At 39.3% G+C, this 26,260-nt stretch overlaps 1 protein-coding gene across 1 annotated transcript; it reads left to right on the forward strand.

Moving 5' to 3' along the window:
• Window positions 1-5,630: 5,630 nt before the first annotated feature.
• Window positions 5,631-22,567, forward strand: LOC146001876 (uncharacterized). Its single transcript, XM_083139585.1, has 5 exons — window positions 5,631-5,720; window positions 11,386-12,014; window positions 17,199-17,383; window positions 18,989-19,134; window positions 21,767-22,567. The coding sequence occupies exons 1-5, from the start codon at window positions 5,702-5,704 to the stop codon at window positions 21,865-21,867; spliced, it is 1,080 nt and encodes a 359-aa protein (XP_082995711.1). The 5' UTR covers window positions 5,631-5,701; the 3' UTR covers window positions 21,868-22,567.
• Window positions 22,568-26,260: the final 3,693 nt, after the last annotated feature.

Genomic DNA, 26,260 nt, shown 5'->3' on the forward strand with positions numbered 1-26,260 from the left:
AAGGTTACTCGAGCGTTGTTGCCCTTCCTTATGGTTCCCACTAGATGCTTTCCTTCTCCCTTGTGTAGGCTAGTGAGGATCTGGCGCCTGGACCTGCGAGATACTCTGTGTTAGCGTCTCCAGTCCTGTGTTACGTCATTTTGTGGGCAGAGTAGGGATAACACGGACACCGTCAGGTACTTGAAGGTCCCGGATTCGAATCCCGGCCAGGGCAGTCTTATTTGAGACTGTCTACTTATCAATTTCATCATATCATCATCATTATTTTCGCGATTAGCCTAAAGTGGCAATAATGTGATGTAAAATAAACTGAATCAAATCAGTCGGGGTCTTGTAAAAAACAAAAGCGTTTGAGCCGCCGTGCCATGGTACTATCCTCAGAAGAAATGCATACTTCGCCAAAGTATTGTTAAATTAATACATTTACAGACAAGGAGATTCCAATCTTGCAATCGGTCAAGCTAACGGCTGCCCCAACCTCCTCACTGCATCGCCAGCTGTTTCGTACCCTCGCGAGGCAACGGTCCGTGCCGCCCAAGAGCTGGCCTAACACGTTGACACACGTGCAGAGGGTTGAAGAAGTCTCAGCGGGAAACAGTGTAGCGGGGGGTTAGCCAGGCTGGTCAATCATAAGTAGGGCTCGAAAGTTGACCTATAAATTGCCAAAAAAAGACCTAAAGATATAAAAAAGGACGTATAAATGTGATCCAAATTAATTAATAACTTCAGTTTTAATTACATATTTAATGAATAAAAAAATAAAAAATTCTGGTGCTATGGAAAAAAGAGTGTGCAAAAACTATATGAATGAAATGCATATTCTTTCAGACGTTATATATTTTTTAGATTAACATCATTTGAAAAATCATATTTGAAGAATCATATTTGGCCTAACCACACTAGGGTTACAGAAATAGGTCTTGGGAAACCTTACCTCAGTTGACATTGCAGTATATCACAATAGTCATCTCTAGCGCGACCTTCCAGACAAGTTAAGGTTAAAGGACTTTGTACCGTAACTGTTTCAGTCGTCCAAAAATGTTTTTATCTCGTTTCAGGGATGGTTCAAATATATTTCTTTCTTTCTTTTTTTTATTTCTTTACTACAGAAAGGATGTTTAAGAGGTGGTGAACTGATGATGATTCGAATTGAGAATGGGCAGCAAAAACGTAGTCGAAAGAAGGTGAAGTTGCAAAAAAAGCCGTTAAGACCTAAAAAAGGCTAAAAAAGGACCAATAACCCAAAAACGCCGAAAAAGGCAAAGAAGGACACATAAAACCCACCTTTTCTGGCCTACAATGACCCAAAATGAACATATATATTATGTTGGGCCTCATCTTCGGACACTAGGGAAAAAAAGGATTTTTCCTCAACTTCCTAACCCTCCTCATAAGACAACAGCCGAGCCAATGTTCGCTTGGCACGACGAGGAAACTTTAGAGATAAGTCGCTAAATATAAGTGATTTGTAAGATCAGTTGGGGGAGTAATTCGTGAGAAAGGTAGCTACTATCTATTTTTCTGCCTACTTTGAAAAACGAACGTACAATCTTTCCAAAGTGAGATGAACACTTAGCTATAAGATAGATGCGTCAAAAGGGTCATCCAGACTTCTTCTTATCGCTTTGTTCCTTAAGAAAAGATATATCCCTTCCTCTCACCTTCTCCTCCCCGTGCACACGTATTCCAACTGGACGTCGAAAATATCGTACGCATTTGTTGTAACAGAAATTATCGAAATGTCAAAGGAAACTCGCATCTCCATAGGATTTTTTACTTTTATATTTTAAGAAAATAAGCAGAAAATCTATAATTGGAGATAGAACTCAATTTGTTGCATTACATTTTGCAATTTTTAGAACCACATTTGATTTAGCAAATGCTAAATCATAGTTAAGATGTTCGCAACACTGGTTGTTGATGTGCCTTGTTGGTGTGGAGGAATTGGAAACAAAATATAAAGCGTTAATTTCATGTTCGACTTGGCGTCTGTAATTGTGTTTTAATTAAGGAAGTATTCTGTGGTGTACAACAGATAGGATAGTGAGTGAAGAATAGTATTACGTAATACATACCGTTTTCCACGTTTTCAATCGATGATAAATTAAAAATTAAAAATCTTGGCCAGTGGCGCAAGCACAAGGAGGGGCCCGTGTGGGGGGGATTGCGGAGGGCTTTTTTCTCGATTTCCCATCATAGCAGCTGCCACTGTTATGGCCACATCACCACACAGGCTATTTTTGCCCCTCACACTATACGGGAATAAGCCCCTTTACTAAAACAAGACACGCCCTACAGTAGAAAAGTATAGCGCTCCCCTGTGCTTAGCACCACGCCATGAAGGCGTATAGGGGGGTCTGGGGGGTAACGCCCTACACTTTCTTGATCCGGTCGTGAGTGGGAGTGATGTGATCATTCGACGCTGGGTGGACGCCAGGGCCGCTTCCAACGTTAAAAAAGTGACTGGATTTGAACCGACCGGGGATCGAACCCAGGACCTTTAGCATGGTAGTCAGACGCGTTACCGACTGAGCCACCGTCGCCACTAACAAGAAAATACAATATGTTTGTTAAAAACATCCTCACTTAATTTTTAAAACTAATATAGTAATAGATTCCTTAACTAACTAACTAACTAACTCTCTAGCCTTCTTAAACCCGAAGGTTCATGGCTGCAGCAACACAGGCCTTCCATCTGTTCCTATCTTGAGCAAGTTCTATATACTCTTTTCCATCCCTACCGATTTCCTTTAGGTCCATCTCCACGTTGTCCCTCCATCTTCGTCTTGGCCTTCCTACAGGTCTCTTACCATCAGGTTTCCCAACAAGAATCCTGTAAACTCCTCTTTCCTCTCCCATTCGTGCCACATGTCCTGCCCACCTAAGTCTTCTTGATTTAATTATTCTAATAATATCTGGACATGAGTACAAATTATGTAGTTCTAAATTATGTAACCTTCTCCACTCACCTGTCTCCTCATCCCTTTTAGGTCCAAAGATTATCCTAAGGATTTTATTTTCAAATACTCTCAATTTATGTTCCTCTTTCAATGTAAGGGACCAAGTTTCACACCCATATAATACTACAGGCAAAATTACTGTTTTGTATATTTTAACTTTTAGTTTCTTAGAAATTAAACGAGGACAAAAGTTTATGAAGAGAGAAGTAACATGCATTTCGTGAATTAAGCTTACTTTTTATTTCCTCTTTAATATAATTTTCATTTGTTAATATTACTCCTAAGTATTTGAATTTGGAAACTGGTTCAAACGAGTTGTTATCAATAATTAGATTTTGATTATTACCTTAATAGATTCCTTAACAAGAACAAATACTATACTATCGCCGAGGAATATATATATATATATATATATATATATATATATATATATATATATATATATATATATATAATATATGTATATGTATATATATATATTATATAATATATGTATATGTATATGTATACGTATATGTGTGTATATATATATATATATGTATATACACACACTAATTAAAAGCTGAGGGTGTACTACGTGGAGGTGAGGTTGACTAAGGTTCCTTCTAAGGCCACCCTTACACGATCAAAAATTTAGAAGAGAACAAGACCATATACGTTGAGACACAAAAAAGTATTTTTTTTTAAATTTAATTTTAATTTAAAATTTTGGGTGCGTCAGCACTTAGGCTATTTTGCACCCGTCACATTATACAGGGGCGAGCCCCTTATCATTACAAATGATAACTCTAACGTTGTATAACTAAAAATCTTAAAATCTTCTGACTTTTGTTAAAAGCTGAGGCTCTAAACGGGCACTCAGCACACACAAGGACAAAAAACAGGACAACACACACAAAATTATACTGGCCATAGTGCCAGTCGCCAGAGCCTCGTTACTCTACAGTCCAGGGTGTACTACGTGGAAGTGAGGTTGACTTTTGGGCCCCTACGTGGAAGGTACCCCTTACACCCCACAAAAAAAGTAAGATAGAAGTACGTGACAGAAAGAAATATATAGAAGTAGAGAAAATTGATTTCAAAAGAAGAGTGTGAAAGAGACAAAAGAGAGAAATAAATTTAAATAGAGAGAAGAGAGATAGAGAGAGAAAGGAACCAAAGAGCAACAAGAGAAAAGAGGTAAGAACAGAGAAAATATATAGAAACAGAAAATTAATAAAATAAATTAAAAGATATAAAGAAGAAATTTGTATAGAACTGTGAGAGAAAGAAAGAGATAGGGAATCGCGAGAGAAAGGAAGAAATAGGGAAGCAAGAGAGAGAGAAATAAATAGGAAATCGTGAGAGAAAGGAAGAAATAGGAAAGCGAGTGAGAGAAAGAAAGAAATAGGGAATCGTGAGAGAAAGGAAGAAACAGGGAAGCGAGATATAAGGAAAGAAATAGGGAATCGTCAGAGAAAGGAAGAAATAGGGAAGCGAGAGAGAGAGAGAAAAGAAAGAAATAGGGAATCGTGAGAGAAAAGAAGAAATAGGGAAGCGAGAGAGAGAGAGAAAGAAAGAAATAGGGAATCGTGAGAGAAAAGAAGAAATAGGGAAGTGAGAGAGAGAAAAAAGAAAGAAATAGGAAATCGTGAGAAAAAGGAAGAAATGGGGATGCGAGAGAGAGAAAAAAGAAAGAAATAGGGAATCGTCAGAGAAAGGAAGAAATAGGGAAGCGAGAGAGAGAAAATAGAAAGATATAGGGAATCGTCAGAGAAAGGAAGAAATAGGGAAGCGAGAGAGAGAGAGAGAAAGAAAGAAATAGAGAATCGTCAGAGAAAGGATGAAATAGGGAAGCGAGAGAGAGAGAAAAAGAAAGAAATAAGGAATCGTGAGAGAAAGGAAGAAATAGGGAATCGTGAGAGAAAGGAAGAAATAGGGAAGTGAGAATGAGAGAGAAAGAAAGAAATAGAGAATCGTGAGAAAAGGAAGAAATAGGGAAGCGAGAGAGAGATAAATAAAGAAATAGGGAATCGTGAGAGAAAGGAAGAAATAGGGAAGCAAAAGAGAGAGAGAAAGAAATAGGGAATCGTTAGAGAAAGGAAGAAATAGGGAATCGTGAAAGAAAGGAAGAAACAGGAAAGCGAGAGATAAAGAAAGAAATAGGATAGAAATGAGAGTGAAGGAGAAAGATGGTAATGAGAGAGAGAAATAGATAAGTGTGGTAATAAGGAAAGAGAAATAGAGTGAAGACGGAAAGAGTAAATAGTTACAGAAATAGAGAAAGAACGTAATAGAAATAGAGCGAGCGAGAGAGAGAGAGAGAGAATCTTAGGAACTAACATCATCAAAGCTAAGAGATCACATTAAAACCTTTTGTCCACTATTGAATCCTCCCAAACAAGACTTACGATGTCACTGCCAATTCGCTACGTAATATCGAACTCCGAAACGCTTTCTTTCCTTATCAACGATAACAAAGACAAGAAATAGTATCTTTGAATATTTGTACACATACTTCATCCACCTACACAACGCAATGTATTGCTTACTTTGGATAAAGAATGCAGAAACGTCACATTGGTTTCGACGTAATGCTGACGTCTGGGTATGTGCGAGAAGTTGTATCTCATGTTGCACGGGCGGTGGGAAACCACTTTCTCTATCAGCCAGCACAGAGCCTTCAAATCTCTGATAACAGCAGACCTGGGATAAGATAAGTGCGTTTCTGTGTTGCATGCGGTCTGGATAGGTGTTAGTACATGATGGCTGAATCATTAGGTAAGAACTCACTTTGTTTTCTTGTGGACAGAACACGTTCTTGTGTGCCTTTTGCACTGTGTTGATTTCTGTAATTGTGGTTGGTGGATTTTCTTTACATGATGCATTTTCTTTTTATGGTTGCTTTTCTTTCTATACTGGCTTTTGCCCCCCCCCCCCCACTTATATGCGTAGTCCATTCGTCCGTCCACTTGGCTGGGCTAAATGGGGCTAACATTATTCATGTTTTTTTTTAAATCATTATGAAAATCATCATGGCCATTCTCCTTGGGAAACAGGCATGGGCGCCCGCAGGGAGGAGCCAGGGGGGCACTTGCTACCCTGAGATTTCTGGAAAGAGTTAATATGATTCGAATGGTGAAATTGTAGAGATATTTTATAATAAACCTACAAACAAACAAACAACAACCTAGAAAAAGTATTGTCTTCTGTGACTTACAGGCCGTAAGTTACAGCAACTATTATTATTATTATTATTATTATTATTTGAAGTAGGGTTACATTTAAGCTTACAGTCTACTTTACACTGATTACACTGGTCTGCATGAAAATCGGTCCTGACACTATTCCTGCTGATTCTTATGTAAAATGACCTCCTGAATCCGAATATGACCCCCGTTTTCACCCCCATCACCCACCGTTTTCGGGGGAGCCCCCACCTATTTTTATCAGTTTTCGATAATTTGGAGGGATGAAAAGGGTTATTTCAGCCTTTACATTTCTTCTGAGGGGCTAGAGAGGTGAAAAGTTCTAAAACATGAACATTTGTAGCAAGAAGGTAGATTTGGGGGGGATTTGCCCCCTTAAATTGTAAAAAATAAATCATTAAAAATGATCGATTTTTCCAGTTTTTTTGCAATTTTTTCACTTATTTTCTACATATTCTAGCTTCCAGCCCCCTCATCCTCCCCCAAACACCCCCAAATAATAAAAATATATATAGCAACAATAATAAAATATATAGCAACAATAATAAAAATATATATAGCAACAGTTCAGAAGATTCACTGTACCGTGCTGGCGCTCTCAATACTTCGTGCGCCCCCCCCCCATTTTCCCCATCACCCGCCGTTTTCGGGGAAGCCCCCTTATTTTTAGCACTTTTGATATTTTATGGCCGTGATTTTGATTTGGAGGGGTGAAAAGAATATTTCAACTGTAAAGAATAATAAATAAAATATAAAATAATAAATCTAGAGAATAATAAATAAATAAGATAAGTACCTTTATTTGGTGCTTCTTTTCCTTTTGTACCCTGAGGTAGAAGTTTCTCGTACCAAAAACCAGCAGTACTCTGCTAACATGCAACAACTTTTAAGTCAGCGCAAAGTTTCCAATTATAATCATGATAACTGATTCTATCAAGGATTCGGCTGATGTTTTCGTACGTCTCCTTCATATCCATAGAGTATGCAACCGGGATTGACGGTAACTCATTCCCATTGGCCAACGGGACAACTTTCAAGCTTGTCTTTGATGAGTCTATAAACAGTCTCCATTTGTCTGGGTCTCATGCCATCTTCAGTTCTATCATCAATGCATTTGAATTAGGGCAGAACACTAAGCCTTCGTCTTCCGAAATAGTAATTTCAGGGTTGACTGCCTGGTCCTGTAAGAAGAGATGTTTATGCCCTTTTCTAAGAGATTCCACAACTGAAGTCGAGATCCAAGAAGTTGAGATTTACTCTTAGGTAACTCCAAATCCCTGACGAGATCATTCAATTCCGACTGAGTAACGAGGTGAGGTTGTCGATGAGCTGAATAAGCAGAACACTCTTCATCATCGGTGGACGTATCATTTGATGGTCCAGGCTGTGGCTCAAAGTCTTTCAAATCCATTTCTGGCTCTAGAGTATAGGTTTTTGGGAGCACTGGGATTGGCAAAGATTCGTTGTGACGAACTGGTCTTAGAGCTGAAGGGATATTAGGATACTGAATTGTATGCTTACTTTCGTTAGATAACCCGACGATGGAAGTCATACAAAAGTAACAATCTGTGAGATGACAGCGAGGTTCCCGCCAAACCATGGGCACAGCAAATGGCATTGATTTACGGGTACCTTTGAGCCTACCTTCCCCGTCCCTCCATCCATCCGTCTCCCTTCATTCGGGGTCCTACTCCGGAGTGTTCACCTATACTGCGGGAAGATAAGGATTATAGTGCAGGACTATAGTGGCAAGAGCAATGCAAGTTTAAACTTGTCAAAGCATGAAAATTCCTATGCAAACCTGTTCCCGCGAGGTATTGAGAGTGCCAGCATGGTACAGTGAATCTTCGGAACTCTTGCTATATATTTTTATTATTGTTGTTATATATTTTTAATATTGTTTCTATATATTTTTATTATTGTTGCTATATATTTTTATTATTTGGGGATGTTTGGGGGAGGATGAGGGGGCTGGAAGCTAGAATATGTAGAAAATAAGTGAAAAAATTGCGAAAAAACTGGAAAAATCGATCATTTTTAATGATTTTTTTTACAATTTAAGGGGGCAAATCCCCCCCAAATCTACCTCCTTGCTACAAATGTTCATGTTTTAGAACGTTTCACCTCTCTAGCCCCTCAGAAGAAATGTAAAGGCTAAAATAATCCTATAAATCCCTCCAAATTATCGAAAACTGATAAAAATAGGTGGGGGCTCCCCCCGAAAACGGTGGGTGATGGGGGAAAACGGGGGTCATATTCGGATTCAGGAGGTCATTTTACATAAGAATCAGCAGGAATGGTGTCAGGGCTCGAAATTATTTTTTTTTGCAGACCAGTGTTATCTAACTATAAAAAGAGCATTTTGTCCTACATGTATTAATGTTAAGTATACAGTTATGCAAATTGTGTATAGATATACAGAATATGGAAATTACAAAAGTAAGTAGAAAGGGAAAACGAATCTCTCAAGATACATATAATATAGGAGCCTGTATACGACCAGCATATTGAGATTTCTCGCACGAGTGGCAATGGGTCTTACGAGATACTTGTATAGTTTCATACTGATGAGTGGTGCCATGTTTTGAGTTTTTGTAGAACATACAAGGAAGTATGAAATACTATTTGCTGCAAGATTAAGGCATGCTGCAGCATACATGTAGGTTTATTTCAATTGTAATTTCCAAATAATATTTTCATGTATTTTTTGTTGAATATTTAACAGAAATGTGCTGTAAAACATAAGAGATAAAAAATATAGCCGCATCAATTATATTTGGCTAAATTTAGGGAATGAAAATTGAACGTATCCGTGAAGATACGTTGCCCACTATAGCATAATTTGATTTTGGGACCAGATTGTAATGCATATATGTGATATTGTTTACATATAATATATTTTTTCACTATCTTTCAATTATAGTTACTTTAAATTTATGGCCCGGGACTATATTCTATACGTAATTGCAATTATATTACAAGATTTATAAGCTTTTCTGTGTTACTAAAACATTAGAAATTGGTGTTATTATTTCATAATTCACTCTTCTTTTATTTGTTGGAAAAGGTAAGGAAAATGAAACAATGTTGGCTAATTATGGTGCTGAATGTAATTCATGATTAGATGAAATTTATGAAAGGACACTCTTAAAGGATCACATGTGTCTGACTGGGATTCGAATCCAGAACCTTTGATGGCAAGATAGTGAGTTCACCCCTCAATGAACATGCTTACAGAAATGGCAGATTTTATATTACCATACAGGCGTACAAAAATACTTTTCAAATTCGAATTATTCATTATATTTCTATAGAAAATTTAACTTTGCATGTTTTATGAAACTCTTAGAAGCCAGGAAAAATTATGAGTATCATTCCGCCTCACATAGAATTTCTGTCTTGGGAAGTTCTTCAAGTGAAGGTGAAGATGCTGCAAATCACTGTGATCCTATATTAGTTGTCCCCATGTTTCATTCTTGGAAGTCGGTTGCCATGATCCGCTAAAGATATTTCGACGTAAATTGAACACAGGAAGAAAAGTGTCCACCCATCCCTTGAAGATGTTCTATCACCGCCAACTACTAAAATATGAACCACAACCACCTTTGTTGTGAGACCATTTGGTCACTGGCTCATATCCGATAGGATGATATCTAGATCATGGGGGGGGGGGCACGAAGGATAGATACAAAAAGTGCCCCAAAGGACAAACATACCGGGTGGGCAACGGAGCTACTTGAACAGGTAGAAAAAACCCCGGTTCTCCCTCACAGGGGTTCGAACCCGGGCCTCTTGCATGGCAGTTAGACACCGTACTGACTGAGGTACAGCGGCTATAATTTTTATTACAATAGCATATAATAATAAAATAATTTCCAAATTTTCATTTTGTGATTAAATAAAAACAAATATATGTTCTGTTTTTGTATCCTAAAAGATACATTGCACTATGTTGTCAAAAGTTTCCACAAAGGAACTTTGTATCTCTCAGGATACAACAAAATTGGCAACGTTGCAACAGGAATTTACAAATTTTATACAACTTTCTGTCATATTTGAGTTTCGAGTAGTGTGATTGTAAAGTGTCATATTCTTTTTGGCAATTGGATCATGTCTTGCTCCTTTAAGGGTTAAAAAACATAAGTAGTAGTAGTAGTAATAATAATGTAATATTAATAATAATAATAATAATAACAGAAATAAAAACAATAATAATAGTAGTAAATATTAATAATAATAATAATGTTAATAATAATAATAATAAAAGTTTCTGTGACTCTGCCCCCCCCCTGAGAAAAAATCCTGCAGGCGCCCTAGGAAACAGGTGATCCCCACATCATCTTTTCCAAAAGAAATGGAATTGTGTTTATGTCGAGTGTTACTTTTATGAAAGGAATAAATACACTATTACAGATGGTTGCAAATTTATTAATGAATACATTTCTTCTTTAGGATAAAGTAGGTATATTTTTAGTCTGTTATTATTGAATAACCCAGTGCTCATGGTAATGAACAAATCATAATGCTCAAGGCAAAGCACTAGCAATTAGTTCCGTGAAAAACTAATATATTACACAAATTATATAATTGCCTTATCTAAGTGTCCCTTTTTTCTCTTCTGCAGAAATTCCTTATGAATTCTTTGCGATCCGCTACGATTTCACTTTCTATGTTCAATGATTCTCCTTCCTTAATTATTTTGTGCATATGCAGCATGCTTTGGGGGGGGGGGGTGCTTGCCTTGCCCCCACCAGATTACGCCTATGGTTACTCTACTGATAGTCTGTTATTTAGTTTTACAAACCTCTCAGAAAAGTCTTGGAAAGTCATGAAGTATGGTATGACCTCTCATATGAAATGCCTCATTTTTGGACATTTGAAAACCCATGAACGTATGTATTCTTTACCAAAGTTAGGACAAAGGTTGTTTAATGGCTGCTGTACGGAATCAATCGTTTGCCTCGTCTCTTTCCTCCCAGATTACTGTCTTCTTTTCCACCCCTTTCCTTTCTCTCACCCTGCCTTCTCTTCTTACTCATTATCCCCTTTATCTTTCTTGTACTCTCCCTACCCCCTCTATTTTTTCACACTCCCCTCTCTTCATCTGCCCATATTCCCCCCTTTCTTTCTTCCAAAAGCAACCTTAGAACAAATTTATGGAACAGAACTTTCTGAGTGTCTTTGTAAAGTAGAAAGTTGACCACTCACAATAACAATAACTCCTCTTGTTCTTTCAGAATGCCTACCTGGAACAGAAAAACTAAATGGATCCGCGGGCACCAGAAGAAAATTTGTGACAATGAAAGCGAATTCTGTGTCAGGTGGTGAAGACCAGACCGCCATGTCTTCTGAAATGGAAGCAGATAGTCGAGACGTGAGGTCACTGGACAGATTCCAGAGGGTGACCAGGAGAATGCGTTTTCTCTCCAGCAACTTCAAGAGACTCCAGAATCCGGAAGAAAGGAACTGGAGGAGGTTCCCCGACACCGCGGAACTCAACACCCACCTCTTGAATGCAGTCAAGTCCTCCAACACCAGCCTGATAAGAAGAACTCTGGAGGAGGGTGCAATCCCTGACTTCGTCTGCTCGCAATCCGGCACCAGCACCCTCCACTTGGCTGCCCTGAAAGGTGACATTGACACGATATGGCTCCTGATCCAATACGGTGCCGATATGGACTGTAAAGGTGCTTGCGGGAAGACGCCGCTACATCTGGCGTGTTGGTGGGGTGTTGAACAGAGCGTGAAGACACTCCTCACTGCCGGAGCTGATCAGAATGCCAGGACTGAGGTGGAGCTGAGCGCGGAGGTGCAGCCGACCATTAAGGATACGGATCGACATGACCATTCATCCTACGACATCCCGGTGAGTTTCAGCTGTCATTTTATATTTGTAAGCTTAGTTTTGAAAAGGGACACCATGAAGGCATTTTGGGGAGTGAAGGTTCGGCTCCACACATTCTAAACTCGCATACGATGTGTAAACTCCATGGTTACTTTCAGTTACTCTTTGCTTTGAGGCTGGCTGAGCCCCGGAGCTGTTTTATGCAGAGGACTGTCGGGAAAATCTCTCACCTGTGAACAACCACCTAGGGAATCGGACCTGGGTCTGTGGCGTGGCAGTCAGACACCGTGCATATGCTCTCATAAGTTGGATACATTGAAGCAGAGAGAGAGGTGGGGAAGGGAGGGACAGTGTGAGTGAAAGAGAAATAGAGGGGGGGTGAAAGGGTAAGAAAGGAAGAGGGAGGGTGGAAGATAGAGAGGGGAATGGAGAAAGAGATCGGAAGGGCGAGAAGAATAGAGAGAGATAGGGGAGGCAAGAGGACAGGCGAGGAGAATAGGGAGAGATAGAGAGAAGAATAAGAAGGGTAGAATATAAAGACAATGAAATTCGAAGAGAGACAGAGAGGGGGGAAAGGGAGGGTTAAAGAACACGGGGCGATAGGGAAAGAAGAAGAAAGACACTCGAAAAAGTAACTGTTACTTGGAACTGCATTACAGGCATTAATAACTACTGCTGGCAAAAACAACAACAACTTTCTGATGATAAAACATAAACTTGATTATTATCAGCATTTTTAGGTATAAGTTTGTTTGCAACCCTGTATTTGTGGCATTTGAAAGCAGGAAATATACTTGTGTCGTGAACAAATTCATGTTTTGGAAATATATTTCACAAATGTGGCAATTAATTTGTATTTTCCGTGAGAGGTAAAATCATCCATCGCATTGATGAAAATGACCTCTCTTGTCATGGAAGTTTGGACTTTATAAGGATGAAACCTCTGTACCCCTGTTAAGTCGCATTCTCGTGGTGGAGCCAAAGTATTTTCTTGACATCTCCAGATGATCACATGAGCTGACCTAGCGAGCCTACCTCCAGCGTAGAGCGGGAATAAGAAGGTTAGCGATAGGTGCTCACGTGTTGATTGGTGGCTTCTGGGGTTACGGCTCGCTCCCAAGCTGCAAATGCAGAACAGCCAAAATCAGGTTTATAACTTTTGTTAACCTCCTGGGACATGATGCAGCCCCAAAGTTAAGCCCAAATTTGGTTCTGCACCTCTCACCCCTAAATTAGGCCCAAGTTACGCCCATGGCCAGAGATGTTAAGCAAGTAAACTCATTCTAACACTGTGTGTCTTATCGTTCATTCACACATTGTATAGTCAATATTTGTCATTAATATGGCGCTATATCTTCATTAAATATTGAATATGTTGTCTTTCAGTTATAGATAACAATGTTTGAGCGCTCTAAAACTCTTCAAGAAGCAGCTAAATCGAATTCGATGCTACTTTAAATTCTTGAATGTATCCATTATCAGACAGATAAAATACATTTTTGCGTATTACTTTGAAAGACACAAGATATTCCTACGTATCACACAAATGTGTACTCCTATTGCCCCAGCACAAGTATTTAGACAAATAACTTAGGAAATTGCTTCCCAGTACGTAATTTATCATTATCACATGTTAGTATAGATAAATATTACTTATCTCGTTTTTGTCATTTAATGAGTATTTTGATATCGCACTTCAATTCGATACGTCGATGACTCACAGCTTCTGGTGCAAATGTGTACGTCCTACAGATACATCTAATAAAGTCTGAGGGTTCTGGTTGCGGACCTAAACCTTAACCATGTACTCAACGGGTTACTGGTTCGATTCACGACGACTTTGAATTGATCGTAGAACTGTAGGTCCGGATCCACTGGCAGCGAAAATGGATTAGGGCCCTCATAGTTGATTTCACCCCACAGTCATTAATTAACTTTAGTTTTAACGATTGTTAAAATTTGTAATATACAGGGTGGCGTATATTGTATGTACCAACTTCAAATATTAGAAAGACGGTGAGTGCTTGTAGTAATTTTATATGGTTATGAAATGAAAGTATACACACATAGGCATTTAGTGTATAACATGGACAATACAGACAATACCAGTGAACCTTGAAAATAACGTCCTCTAAATCTCGTCCTTCTGTTCGAGGCCATGCGGGAAGGCTTTACTGACGCATGTCTCAACATGTCCTACGGAATAGTGCGTATTTCAGGGCAACTAACGGTTCACAACATTACCCGTGGCTCTACACTGTCTAACACTCTTAACTCATCTCAAAATGCTGGTGTCTCTGTAACAGGTTCATGGCCATCTTCATTGTTCCGCCGCAGTGCCCGGTGTCTGTTTGGATGAAGCCTTTCACCGCCTTAATCTGCGTCTACACCGGTCAACGCTCCGCAGTATACTAATTACCAGATTCCCAACTCTCAATGAATCTTGGCATATAACACATGCGCACATGCCAATTCAAATTGGTAGATACAATGTGCGCCAACCTTTATAAAAGACATCAATTCCTAAAATAATGAAGTTGAAAAATGTAGAGGTAACACTGCCGTCTTGCAATTAAGGGGTTACCTGTTCGATCTCTGGTGGTGGCACAAGTGGTTCGAATTCCACTGAAACTGTAGGTCCAGTCCCGATTAGCCTTTCTGAGCATAAAGTGAATTTAAGAAACTAACAGTAAAGAGCAATGTCAAAGCTGGTTTGGTGACAGAGAGCGAGTACCAGTCTGGCCATGAGTACTATTTGTAAGTGTCCCTGCATAAATTTGAACAAATCGTCAATGTCGCAATTAGCCACAAAGAGATTCTAAAATAACAAAAGTAGAAAGTTCAGTTATAGTGTTCAGCAAAAAAAAAGTCCCCTACGATACATCATTGTCAACGTCAGATATGTTTGACCAATAAAAAACTAGTTCTAGCAATGAATGCAATAATTATTTTGCAGCAGGACATATTATGTAACCACACTGTACTACCTCAATCGAAATAGTGATGCAAAAGTCGCCCCACTAGACTGCTACAGGGAGAGGATTCGCTCGAGCACCAAGTAGTTCGCATGGACGCCGCTAGATAGCGTACGGTGTTGAGAGCTTCTTCGTACAGGGTCAACGAAGTTAGTAATAAGTTGTGTTTTATACAGCGTATAATGATACACCTGTAGATTGAATTGTATATTCTGCAAATATGCTGTATAAAGAAACAAACTGCGCGGAGTACTTGTTGAGGCCAGTGTGCGAGCGAAGAACGCTCGAACGGGCAAAACGAGCGGTATACTCTCGAAGCACAGTAGTGCACGTATAACAGTAATTTGTCTGTAGTAGTAGCTCCTCAGATATGGGTCGTGGAGTGAAAGACGCAGTGAAATTGAAACTAAAGTTAACATAGTCATCATCTCCATGTTAAAAAGTACTTTAGTCTATCTTAACAATACAGTGATAGCCTATATGAAAATGAAACGGATGATTGTGGGCTGAAACTACCAAGACTGATATTTTACATTTACGTGTCTACAATTATTGTCGCATTAAAATGCTATTCCATTGTACCGGGTGGCCAGAATTAAAGTTACCCAACTAAGAGCCCTCTGTAGCCTGTTTGAGGCATTGTAGAATTCTGAAATTTGGCGAATCCACTATGCAGGCCATGGGGAAGAGGATGGCGATAAAAAATTAAAAAATAGTTCAATTTTTCGCCACCAGTTTGAAATGTGGCGCTGTACTTCCATGATGGGTTGTAATAATGACGTAAACTGCTTCAATTGGTTATGGATTTGCCTTTACCTTGCAATCTTGCAATAAACGAGAGATTATTTTGTCGCAACTTCCAGCCACTAACAAATGTCTTTCTAATTAATAACTCAGCTAAATCACTTAACGTGAGTGCTGAAAAAAAGTTTGGAAGTGATCACCATACCATTAAATAAGAAAGAACGTGCATTGCTGGTGAAGTTGTTTTATCAGAACGGTAGTAATAGTACAGCTGCACGGCGAGGGTATCGTCATGCGAAAGGACTTCGAAAGGGGCCCATGACGACGCATGGGTTAAGGAAGATGATGAAGAAATTTGAGACTGGAGATCTGAGTGTTGCAGCATGAAGGGGCTGCCGGCCGATTGCAGAAGAAGTTGTCACCGAAGTGGCTGTTGCAGTGGCGGATAGAGCCTCTTGTTCCTCATTTAAAGATTTGTACACCTGACTTATGTTTTTCAATATTCATTATTACAGCGCCACATTTCAACCTGGTGGCGGAAAATTGAACTCTTTTTATCGCCATCCTCTTCCCCATGGTCTGCATAGTGGATTCACCAAATTTCAGAGTTCTACGATGTCTCAAACAGGCTACAGAGGGCTGTGAGTTGGGTAAATTTCATTCTGGACACCCGGTATACGCTCGAGCGTGTGAGACTCGAAAGTGGTTCCATGCAGGACTCTAATTCCCACCATAGCAATCAGGGTTCTAGACCAAAGTTTTATCCCAAATGCAAGAAGCAAGAATACCTTACTACTATTTCAACAATACTCAAAACACGTAGACAATTTTTTAAATATTGTTTATTTTAAATGTATTCGATCTTCTTAATGATTTCTATCTGTTGTTACATATTTGTTAGAGTTTCATTACTATCGTACTTTCGTACCTTTTCTAACGATTGTGTTACACACGCAATTTATATTGTGTGGAAGTGGAAAATATTACCTGGGGGGGGGGGGATGTTTGGTCGAGCCTGGGAGTTAGCTGCGGGGGATGCTCCTATGGTTTAACATAGTTACAATGAGACAGCTGGGGGATGCTTTGTGAAAATTTTGCTAGCTGGGGGGGGGATAGCATCCCCCACATCCCTCCTCACTTCGAGCACTGATTTTAAATCAAATACGTGGATTCATACATTTGTTTAGTTACATTTCTTTAGCATAAAATGAAATTAACATCAAGTTACCATGACGACAAAAATATACAAATTAAAATTATCACCAGTCTGCCCGTGGCTGCATACTTAACTTTCTAACTTTCACAACAATTGTTACAATTTAAAATTTTGACCCTATCTTGTGGCAACACTGGCCAGCTGTGTAGCGCACAGTGTGGCTAAGCTGCTGATAAAATTTATCTGAAACCTTATTCGTAATGTACTCTATTCTATTGGAATGTACTGTATCGTGATTCGTAATGAAATGTATTCAAACTATACTTCCAGGCAGCGAACGGAGGAACACCAGGCCAGACGCCCCTTCACTGCGCAGTCCAGAGATTGAATCTCGCATGTGTTAAACTTTTGTTGGAATCGGAGGCTGACGTCACAATGTTGGATGTTACTGGAAGATCTCCACTCGCGGTTTTAGGCGACTCCTGTTTCTTGGGACACAGAGGCCAAGAAGAAAGGTAAAGAAAGAATAAGATGAAAGTAGATATGTCGTCTCTTCTGTGAGGTAAAATTAGGAAAGACTGCGCAGCAGGATAGACTACACAAGAAGAAGGGAGCAGTGATAAGTAGACCTCAGATTTTTAGGTTCTAACAAGTGTGCTTTTAGATTCCTAAAATAAGCTCTAAAATTCTAAAATAGGTTCAAAAAATATTAAATTAGGCCCAAAAAATTCAAAAACTTACAATAGTTCAAAATTCCTGAAAAATACAGGTTAGGTATAGTCACCGTCAATGAAAATTGGACATCTATATCCTGAAATACGCACTACCTTGAATAACGTTATGTGTGCTGCCTAACCATACAGTAATGGCAGAACTTACCATTGGAAATTTGCTATTAAAATCCACTCCTCGCCGTATAGTTAGGCAAAAATCTTTCTTCATGTTATCCACAGTCAAACTCCGCAGATGTCTGTGAGGATCATCTTACATGCTGAAAATAATCTTTCAACAAAAACATAGTCAGTGGTGCAAACTTCAATGCTGCAATGTTAGTTTGCCACAAGGCACCGAAGAGACGCGAAAGTGAGCAAGACCACACAGATCAGACCACTTTGGATTGTACAGGTAACAGTGGCACCAGACATTTTGCTTTGATAAATCACCATGGACTTGGAGGAAGGGGAATCGACAGAGAGTGCGTTTCAAACACGTTCGTCATTGAATTTTTTTCGTGACCAAACAAAGCAAATGACTCTGTGTGACATAAAAATCCTGTAAAACCTTTAAAAATATATAAAAACCTAAAAAAAGGCTTGATTTAGGCGCAGAAACCTAAAATAGGTTCTAACAAGCGAAATAGTTTTTTTTCGACACTATAAAACTTCATCACTTGCTGCGTTTCTTAATAAAAAATGGAGACATAACTTATTATTTCTTACATACCTGTAAAAGAAAAAAATAGATTAAAAACCTAGAATCCGACGTCTAGTGATAAGCAGGGGTCCTGGATTCGATACCCGGTGAACGCACTTAGTGATTCTGATTCCACTTTAAGCTGTAGGTCCAGTCTCGATTAGCCTATCTGTGCTTAAGTTGGACTTAAAACATCAACTCATTTTATTACACAAAGTGCAAAATATGCCTTAATTAATTTCTTTTGCAACATGATTATGCGATCTGTTTATTTCAGATGTTGATCTTTCCTTTTTGTTTAGGTGTGTCAAAGAGTGAGCATGTGTTTGTGTTTGCCTGTATGAACTGTATACTTTTTGTTGTATTCTAAAAAATTCTTTTGCACTTTATTAGTAAACAGATGTAAGATAATGTCGAAGTAGATGCTTAAGTGGAAGAAAAGACATTAATTAAAGCCTTGACTTTGCCATGTGTACAAAGCCGAAATAAATAAAGTAAGAAATATTCAGAAATTGTACATCTGGTAGTGTATATTCTGTATTTTGTAAAATTTTACATACTTTGTTTCGTTTGTAGGAAGCATCAAATTGTTTCTTCACACATTCTAAATAATGTATGATTTCTTTCAATAGCATCTGTATTTTAAACTGATGTTCACAAGTCCAGAAGCGTGCAATCCAAACTAATTTTTTGAAATGTAATTCCAGTTTTCTCGACGTCATCAACTGTCTCCACGAAGCGGGGTCAGATTTTGCAAGGGACGGCTACAGAGCTCTGAGGAAGGCATTGTTCATGGGGTGGTCCTCTTCTCTGCTCAGGCTGTTGGAGCTTGGTGTGTCCCTCGAACCTACAGGCACGAGTTTTCTTATTATTCCAAAAGGGAATCCTGAAATAAATGTGTTCAATTGCTTTCTTGTTGCAATTATATGCGTAGATTATACTTGTTGAAGATTGTATATATGAGTAGTATTGCTTTCCGCTCTTCATTTGTTTTTGTTTTTTTGCTCCCGGGGAGCTTCTTGCAAGAACGCGGAATTCTGGGAGCGTGATATTCTAACACAGCGGCATGGTGCATGTCGGCTCGCGGCAGCGGGAAGAACATTTTTCAGCTAGCCTATCGGATGTTGGCTTTTGTATATCTTATCAGTGTGCAAACGTATTTAATTACTGTATAATGCTAAGTGAATTAAAGGACTTGTATGATATGCAAATTTGTTGCTGTATCCGTTGTTCCAGCCCTATGGTAAGGTATTCAATATGGCGTCATCCCCAGAGGTGCTAGTTTTCTTTCATGGTGATTCCTGGAAGGAATCTACAAACAATACTTAGGGGGAGAAAGGGTAAATTTGGATAGAACTAACAGTCTAAAAGCTTTTAGGTGTGTCATAGAAGCAGTTGTGAACCGTGCTCACTAACATGGGAACGGGGATGATGGTTTAAATATTGATCTCTGTGCTGAACTTCTGGATAAAGGGAATTTCTACATGGGGCAGGAAAGGAAGAGGGTGAGCCAACGTGACGGTGTAGGGAGGGTGTGAGAAATTTGCCCGATCTGACCCTCCTGAGCTAAGGTGGACTAGCGGCTCGGAAACAACGAATCAGCGATCAGTAAAATTCTCTTCGACTGACATCGGCAATTTTCGAGTCACATGGCACCGAAAGTTCCTGGCGGGACGAAACAAATGAGCCTCGGATACACAGCATGTTGCCAAATGTACTGTAAAACGGGAGGGGGAGAGAGAGAGAGAGAGAGAGAGAGAGAGAGAGAGAGAGAGAGATAGAGTTGATCAACGCCGCTACTGGACTAAAGTTGTACAATAGTACACAAAGCACGGAAAAATTAGTACACAAAACACCCAAACACTGTATAAAGAAGCTAATGAAAACAACAGACAAAACCAGACGTACGCTTGGCAACGTTGTAGCGTGCGACCGATGTCACCCCCACAGCTTTTACTTCGCAGCGATCATTATAGTACTCCGAGAAAACCAGCACCAAGCCGATCTTCGTGGCGGAGTGGTTAGCACAGCGTGCTGCGACGCCAGGGGCTCAGGGTTCAAATCCCGGCCAGGGCATGAGTATTCTTTGTGAGTGTCCCTTCATCAGTTTCATCATAATCATAATTCACCCTCATCTTCGTGATTAGCCAAAAGTAGGAGAAAGCGAAGTAAAATAAATCAACGAATCAATGTACGACAATAAAATGTAGAACATTTCAACCCCAAAACTGTATATAAATATATGAGGAAAAATTAATTATAAAAATCCCCTTAAAACCTTGCGAACTAAGCTAACAAATTAGAATATGTAACCAACGCTCATAAAAATCAACTTGCAATGCATATTCTAAAAATAACAATGCAGAAAATAAAATAAAATTCGTTATATTTCAACACTTAAACAGTATTAGTAAATTTAGCACCAAACCAAATATGAAAATTCTCTCAAACGTTATATAAGGAAGATTTTACTTAAAATGCGTTTATGAACATGTAATGTAATGTTAAGAAATGTAGACATTGCAAAAGAATATAACCTATTTTCATATGCATAGTAATGACTAGGGACATTGAATTTTCGCGATGCGCGAAATCGCGAAATGTGAAAAAAAAAAATTCAATTTTGAACATTCTGCACGTAACTACACCCCCAATGATGAAATATGCAGGAGTTTTATGCGCGAAGTAATGCGAAATGTGTGCTTTTCCACGAAATGAACGCTTTTTCGCGAAATAACCGTGAAATATCATCAAATTAAGTAGAAAACACGCAAAAACCGGCAATCGAGGTTGTGCGCGCAAACTGTCGATTTGTAACGAAACGTTTGCCTAACGTTTCCTACCACTTGCAGCTGAAGAACGTTTTATCTTCGATCACATCAGGAAGACGCTGCAAATTGGGATTTCCCATGCACATAATCTCAGTTCGAGAACTTCGTTCCCTGTCAAGCTGCATTCCTTTCTTCCGCCGAATGTCTACTCAACTTCCAGTTTCATTGAACTTGCTAGCTGTAGCAGCGATAAGATTAGTCTGTTCCCGCACATCAAGGGAAACAATGGTGTCATTTGTGTCAGTCAAGAATGAATTTTGTTTATCATCATGTGATTTTTAACGTGTGTTTGTGTATGTGCAGTAGTGATTATTTTATTTGTTGGACAGCAAGGATATCCTTTAAATACATACAATAAATAAATCACTTGAGATATGCAATTTAGAAATGAAGTGATTTTGTGTTGATGTTTTCTTTTTGGTTGGACAGCTAAGTATTTGTGCATGTGTACAGTATATAAAAATGAAGTAGTTTATCAATTTATAGCTCTTTTGTATGTTGTTTCCTCTCATAATGAAAAAGTGTGTGCAACTTTTTTTTTCACCGCTGGTATATACCGCTGATCTAACATTTTATTTACCGCTCTCCTCAGTTTTTATTTACCATAAATTTGTGTCCCTAGTAATGACACATATTTCTTTCCTTCCATTGCAGAATTCAAAACTAGAGACACTACTACAATTACTTCTGATCGTGATCTACTACAAGCTGAAGTACTTTCAGAACTTATAAGGACAATCGCACTCAACAAGTGAATAATACGTGAAACGAATACAATTTGTGGTAATCGATGGAAGAACAAGTTATTCTCGAACAAAATAACGCGAAATGACGCATTAGGCATGCATAAAGATCTGATTTTAATAACTTAAGTGTTTATCTACATAGTATTCAATGTGTTGTAAAAGCTTATTGTAAATGGACTTCAGTGTATCGAACTAAAACCATTATTGGAGAACCTAGTTTGAAAAGTATATGGAATGCATAGTTCTTATAGAATTAATAGACCTATACGAGAATCTATTTTAAGTGCAAAAATGCTATATTTATCATTATTACTTACTATAATTGTAATTCGTGAGAGAACCATTTAATGGTCAAGCATATAATGCAAAGAGCTAAGTAAGCAGAATAAACGAAATAGCCTATATCACAGAGAAGTTTGTTTGTTTGTAATAACTGAAAAATAGTTTCTGACAACCAAATATTTGTTTAAGTAGGCTACCAGAACCAAATTTGTTAATGTTCGTGCACATTTGCTTCTAGATACCAAATAATTTGGTCAACATTACGAAAATGAATAAATCCACTGTCCCGATTAGCCTTCCTGCCCATAAAGTGGACTAAAAGCAACAAATCAGGATATGTGTTCCGACATAACACAAATGCCATTGACAGTACAATTGGTTGGTTATGATGGCATCATCCTTTGTATGTATTATAATTACTCTATAACTGTGCAAATATAAACAATAAAAGGATTGATAAAAAATTAATATGATTTGCTTGAGGTTTAGTGAACGATAAAGTATGTATGTGACACGAATATAATAATTGTTTCTTATTTTTATTAATTATGGTAATTTTCAAAATTGTTAAAATTATTATGTAACAGAACCTATATAAACAACAACAGAGCCATTGATTCAATAACAAAAGTTTATTGAATATTAGTGTTATAAAAAATGTGGGCCTCTCACCCCTCCCACCCCGTCGGATAAGTAAGTTTCTCGTAAGGCACGGCTAAGCTAGGTAGTGTTGCCCACGAGACGAGACTTTGGCCTGTCTCGTCTCGTGGAAATGCTGTGAAATGCTGTTTCGTCTTGAAAATATTCGTCTGTCTCGGGCAGGCGCGACTCGTGCATTATGTACCCGGTGGTTCACTGAAGTCATGTAACACATATTCAGTTTCCGCAAATAGACTTCCTTCGCCTAACAAAAGGATGGGGGGAGGGCTTAAAAGATTTGTCCAGATTTTTTTCATCTGGGAGTATAAGGTTTTGTAGTAGGGGTGTGCGAATAAATTTAGGGCTGAAACTACAATAAATTGTGCCTTTATGAAAAAAGTGTGGTTTTGTTGGAAAATCATGGACGTCCTCAAGTAGGGGCAAGGAATATATTTTCTTTCCCAGGAGGGGCAAAAAACACTCCTTCAGTCTGAAGTTACTGCAACGCTTTTATAATAATTACAAAAAATTGCTGTGACTGAAAGTAAATTATATGCGTGTAATATATAATTTTTGGTTGACATTCAATTTCCATGGGGAGCGGCCCCCTTTTCCCCTTCCGGACGTCCATGCCGACTAATCAGAACTGGTCCTTCATTTATTAAAGGGAAATGGCAACTAATGGCATGTGCATACTAGAAATCGAACCTGAGACTCTTTCATTGATACGCGACAGCTTTGTTCAAATTTGGGGCTGATCGACCAGCACACGCTTTTTTTTTCAGTGGACAAGGAAGTTTGTTTACGTTAATTATGTGCATTTCTATCGGTCATTTCTTACCTGTGTGGACAGCAACGCCTACACTGCATCAAATGACATAACCTAGGTAAAGTACATCCCTCGCTTCACTCGCAGCATCATTTAATACTTTCCAACAAGTATCCAAGCACTTGAAAAACTGAAAAACTTGATACATTGACACAGAGCGACAGCGAGTCACGTCTTCGCGCCATTCTTTCTCTTTCGTTTCGCGAACCCGAAGTGTTTCCACCTCTAAGGAAAAACCTTTGAATGCATGCACAAGGTATTTTGGTAATGTATCTCCTTTATTTTAATTCATCGCATCTAATTCCAGCTTTTATTTGTTTCCACTCAACCATCTCTGCCACAATCTTGTATTTATTCCAAGAAGTTCGGTGCAAAAATGATACAAGAGAAGATTGAATATGTAATGTGTGCGCTTCAAACTTGAACCCCACACAGCAACACTGGAAGGGAGGAAGCAGTGAGAACGGAGCCTTGTCCCGCGGCTTCTGCGAGAGAACGAACTGCGCATGACGTTTGGGTGGAGACATAGGTTCTGCAATATCATCTTCCATGTATTTTGCCTCCTCGAGCTTCTGCTCCCGCACGAAGCTTTCACAATGGCACGAGCTGTCCTGTGGGGGTTCAACTGAGGGTCTGTATCAGGGCGGCCGATTCGCGGTTTCTTCTGCTCAGCAAGAGAGTTCGCTGTGTTACGGACACAAATACACTATGTGGAAGAAAGTCATTGGACACCCCGATTTCAACTCTGAAACGAACTCCTTATGGAAAAGAGAGTACAGATGGGTGTGTATATATACGGCAGCAGGAGGCTTCTTAGATCAATCGCTGTTAAAATGACGAACAGGAAAGAGCTCAGCATGTTTGAAAGAGGGATCATAGTAGGCTGCTCCATAGGAGGCATGAGTATACATACCATAGCTGATGCCCGACAGGTCCCTAAATCAACTGTAGCCTTTGTCATCAAGAAGTGGAAGGAAAAGGGACACTGCAGCAATGCACCACAAACTGGAAGACCCGTGAAGTTGGACGACCGGGACAGGAGAGTGCTGAAGAGGGAGATTCGGAAAAACAGGAGCCGTCCGATGCATTCGATTGCAGAAGAGTTTCAAAGTGCGACCAATTTGACTGTTTCGACCAAGACATTTCACAAGGAGGCCCATGCGCTCGGTTATCATGGTCGAGCCGCAGCCCACAAACCCCTGATAACAAAAAACAATAAACGGTAGAGACTACGCTGGTGTAAAGAGCAGAGAAACTGAACGGTGTTGCAATGGCGGAAGGTCCTATGGAGCGATGAATCACGCTTCACACTGTTTCCAACAGATGGGAGAGTGTGGGTATAGCGATTACCCGGAGAATGTCTGTTACCTGAGTGTGTAGTGCCCACAGTGAAATATGGTGGTGATGGCATCATGTTCTGGGGTTGTTTCAGCTGGCATGGCGTGAGTCCACTGGTACCGGTGTATGGTCACATGATGTCTGCATCCTACCGAGATATTCTCGACAACTCCATGCTCCCCAAGTTGTAGCATTTCCATGGAAACGAAGAATATGTGTTCCAGGATGATAATTCGACTTGTCGTGTTTCCAGGGCTACCACGGAATGGTATGCAGAAAATGTCACCTGACTGGATTGGCCTGCTCAGAGCCCTGACATCAACCCTATTGAACATCTATGGGATGAACTGGAGCGGAAATTGAGGTCGCGATCGCCTCGCCCTTCTACACTTCCAGGGTTGGTGAATGTACTGCAGGAGGATTGGCGGAATATCTCACTCGGTGTACTACACGACCTTGTGGCCAGTGAAACACAATATGTAGCTGCTGTTATCACTGCCAAACGCGGACCGACGTCCTATTGATTGCAAGAAAACTGATGGTATCCGCTGACATGTGGTGTCCAATGACTTTCTTCCACATAGTGTACATGACTTATTGTGTAGAAATTTCAGCGAAATAATGTGAAAATGTAAAGACATTGTTTATTGTTCATTCTCGAGGTGATTATCGTATATTACTGGGGGTTCACTGGTCCTGTGCGCTATAGGGCCAACCGAGCCTGGTCTCGGGACACATGATCAATCTCGTCTCGTCTCGAATTTTTAAAAGCCTGTCCCGTCTCGTCCCGTGGGCAACACTAAAGCTAGGGTTAACTATAGGCCGAATCCCTATTTGAACACAAACTGGACTAAATTATTTTATATTGTTTTTCCTTTTCAATGTTTCCCTTTACGTAATGACTTATTTAACTTCTCCACAAAAAAAAAAAAAAAAAAAAAACAGACGAAATACGGTCCTACTGTTTTTGACCATATGGTAACATGCAGCCAGAGGCCTTTGGATTAAAATCTCGAGTATCGGGTACAGAATGAAGTGAAAAAACTGCCCGAAGGCATTTCTTATCGCAGTAATCGTGCTAATACTAGCTAGCTAGGTTCTAACCTCAACAGGTGTTGTGTTGACTTGTTTCGTCCAAGCCAGGGCGCTAGTCCAGTGTTGCCACATCAAGGGAAATTCCCTTTTATAGGGAAATTTGGACCAAAGTACAAGAGAAAGAGAAATTCGATGAAAATCCAAAAATTTAAAGAGAATATGAAGAAATCAGACTCAATATTAGTACTATTACATTAAGTTTCAGTTTCATATCCATAA

This window comes from Lepisma saccharinum, chromosome 18 (genome assembly GCF_977018435.1).
Source record: "Lepisma saccharinum chromosome 18, izLepSacc3.1, whole genome shotgun sequence".
NCBI lineage: Eukaryota > Metazoa > Arthropoda > Insecta > Zygentoma > Lepismatidae > Lepisma > Lepisma saccharinum.

Coding starts and splice junctions, on each gene's coding strand:
- LOC146001876 (XM_083139585.1), top strand. Junction 17,384..18,988: donor CACAGAGGCCAAGAAGAAAG/GTAAAGAAAGAA, acceptor ATGTAATTCCAG/TTTTCTCGACGTCATCAACT. Junction 19,135..21,766: donor TGTGTCCCTCGAACCTACAG/GCACGAGTTTTC, acceptor CTTCCATTGCAG/AATTCAAAACTAGAGACACT.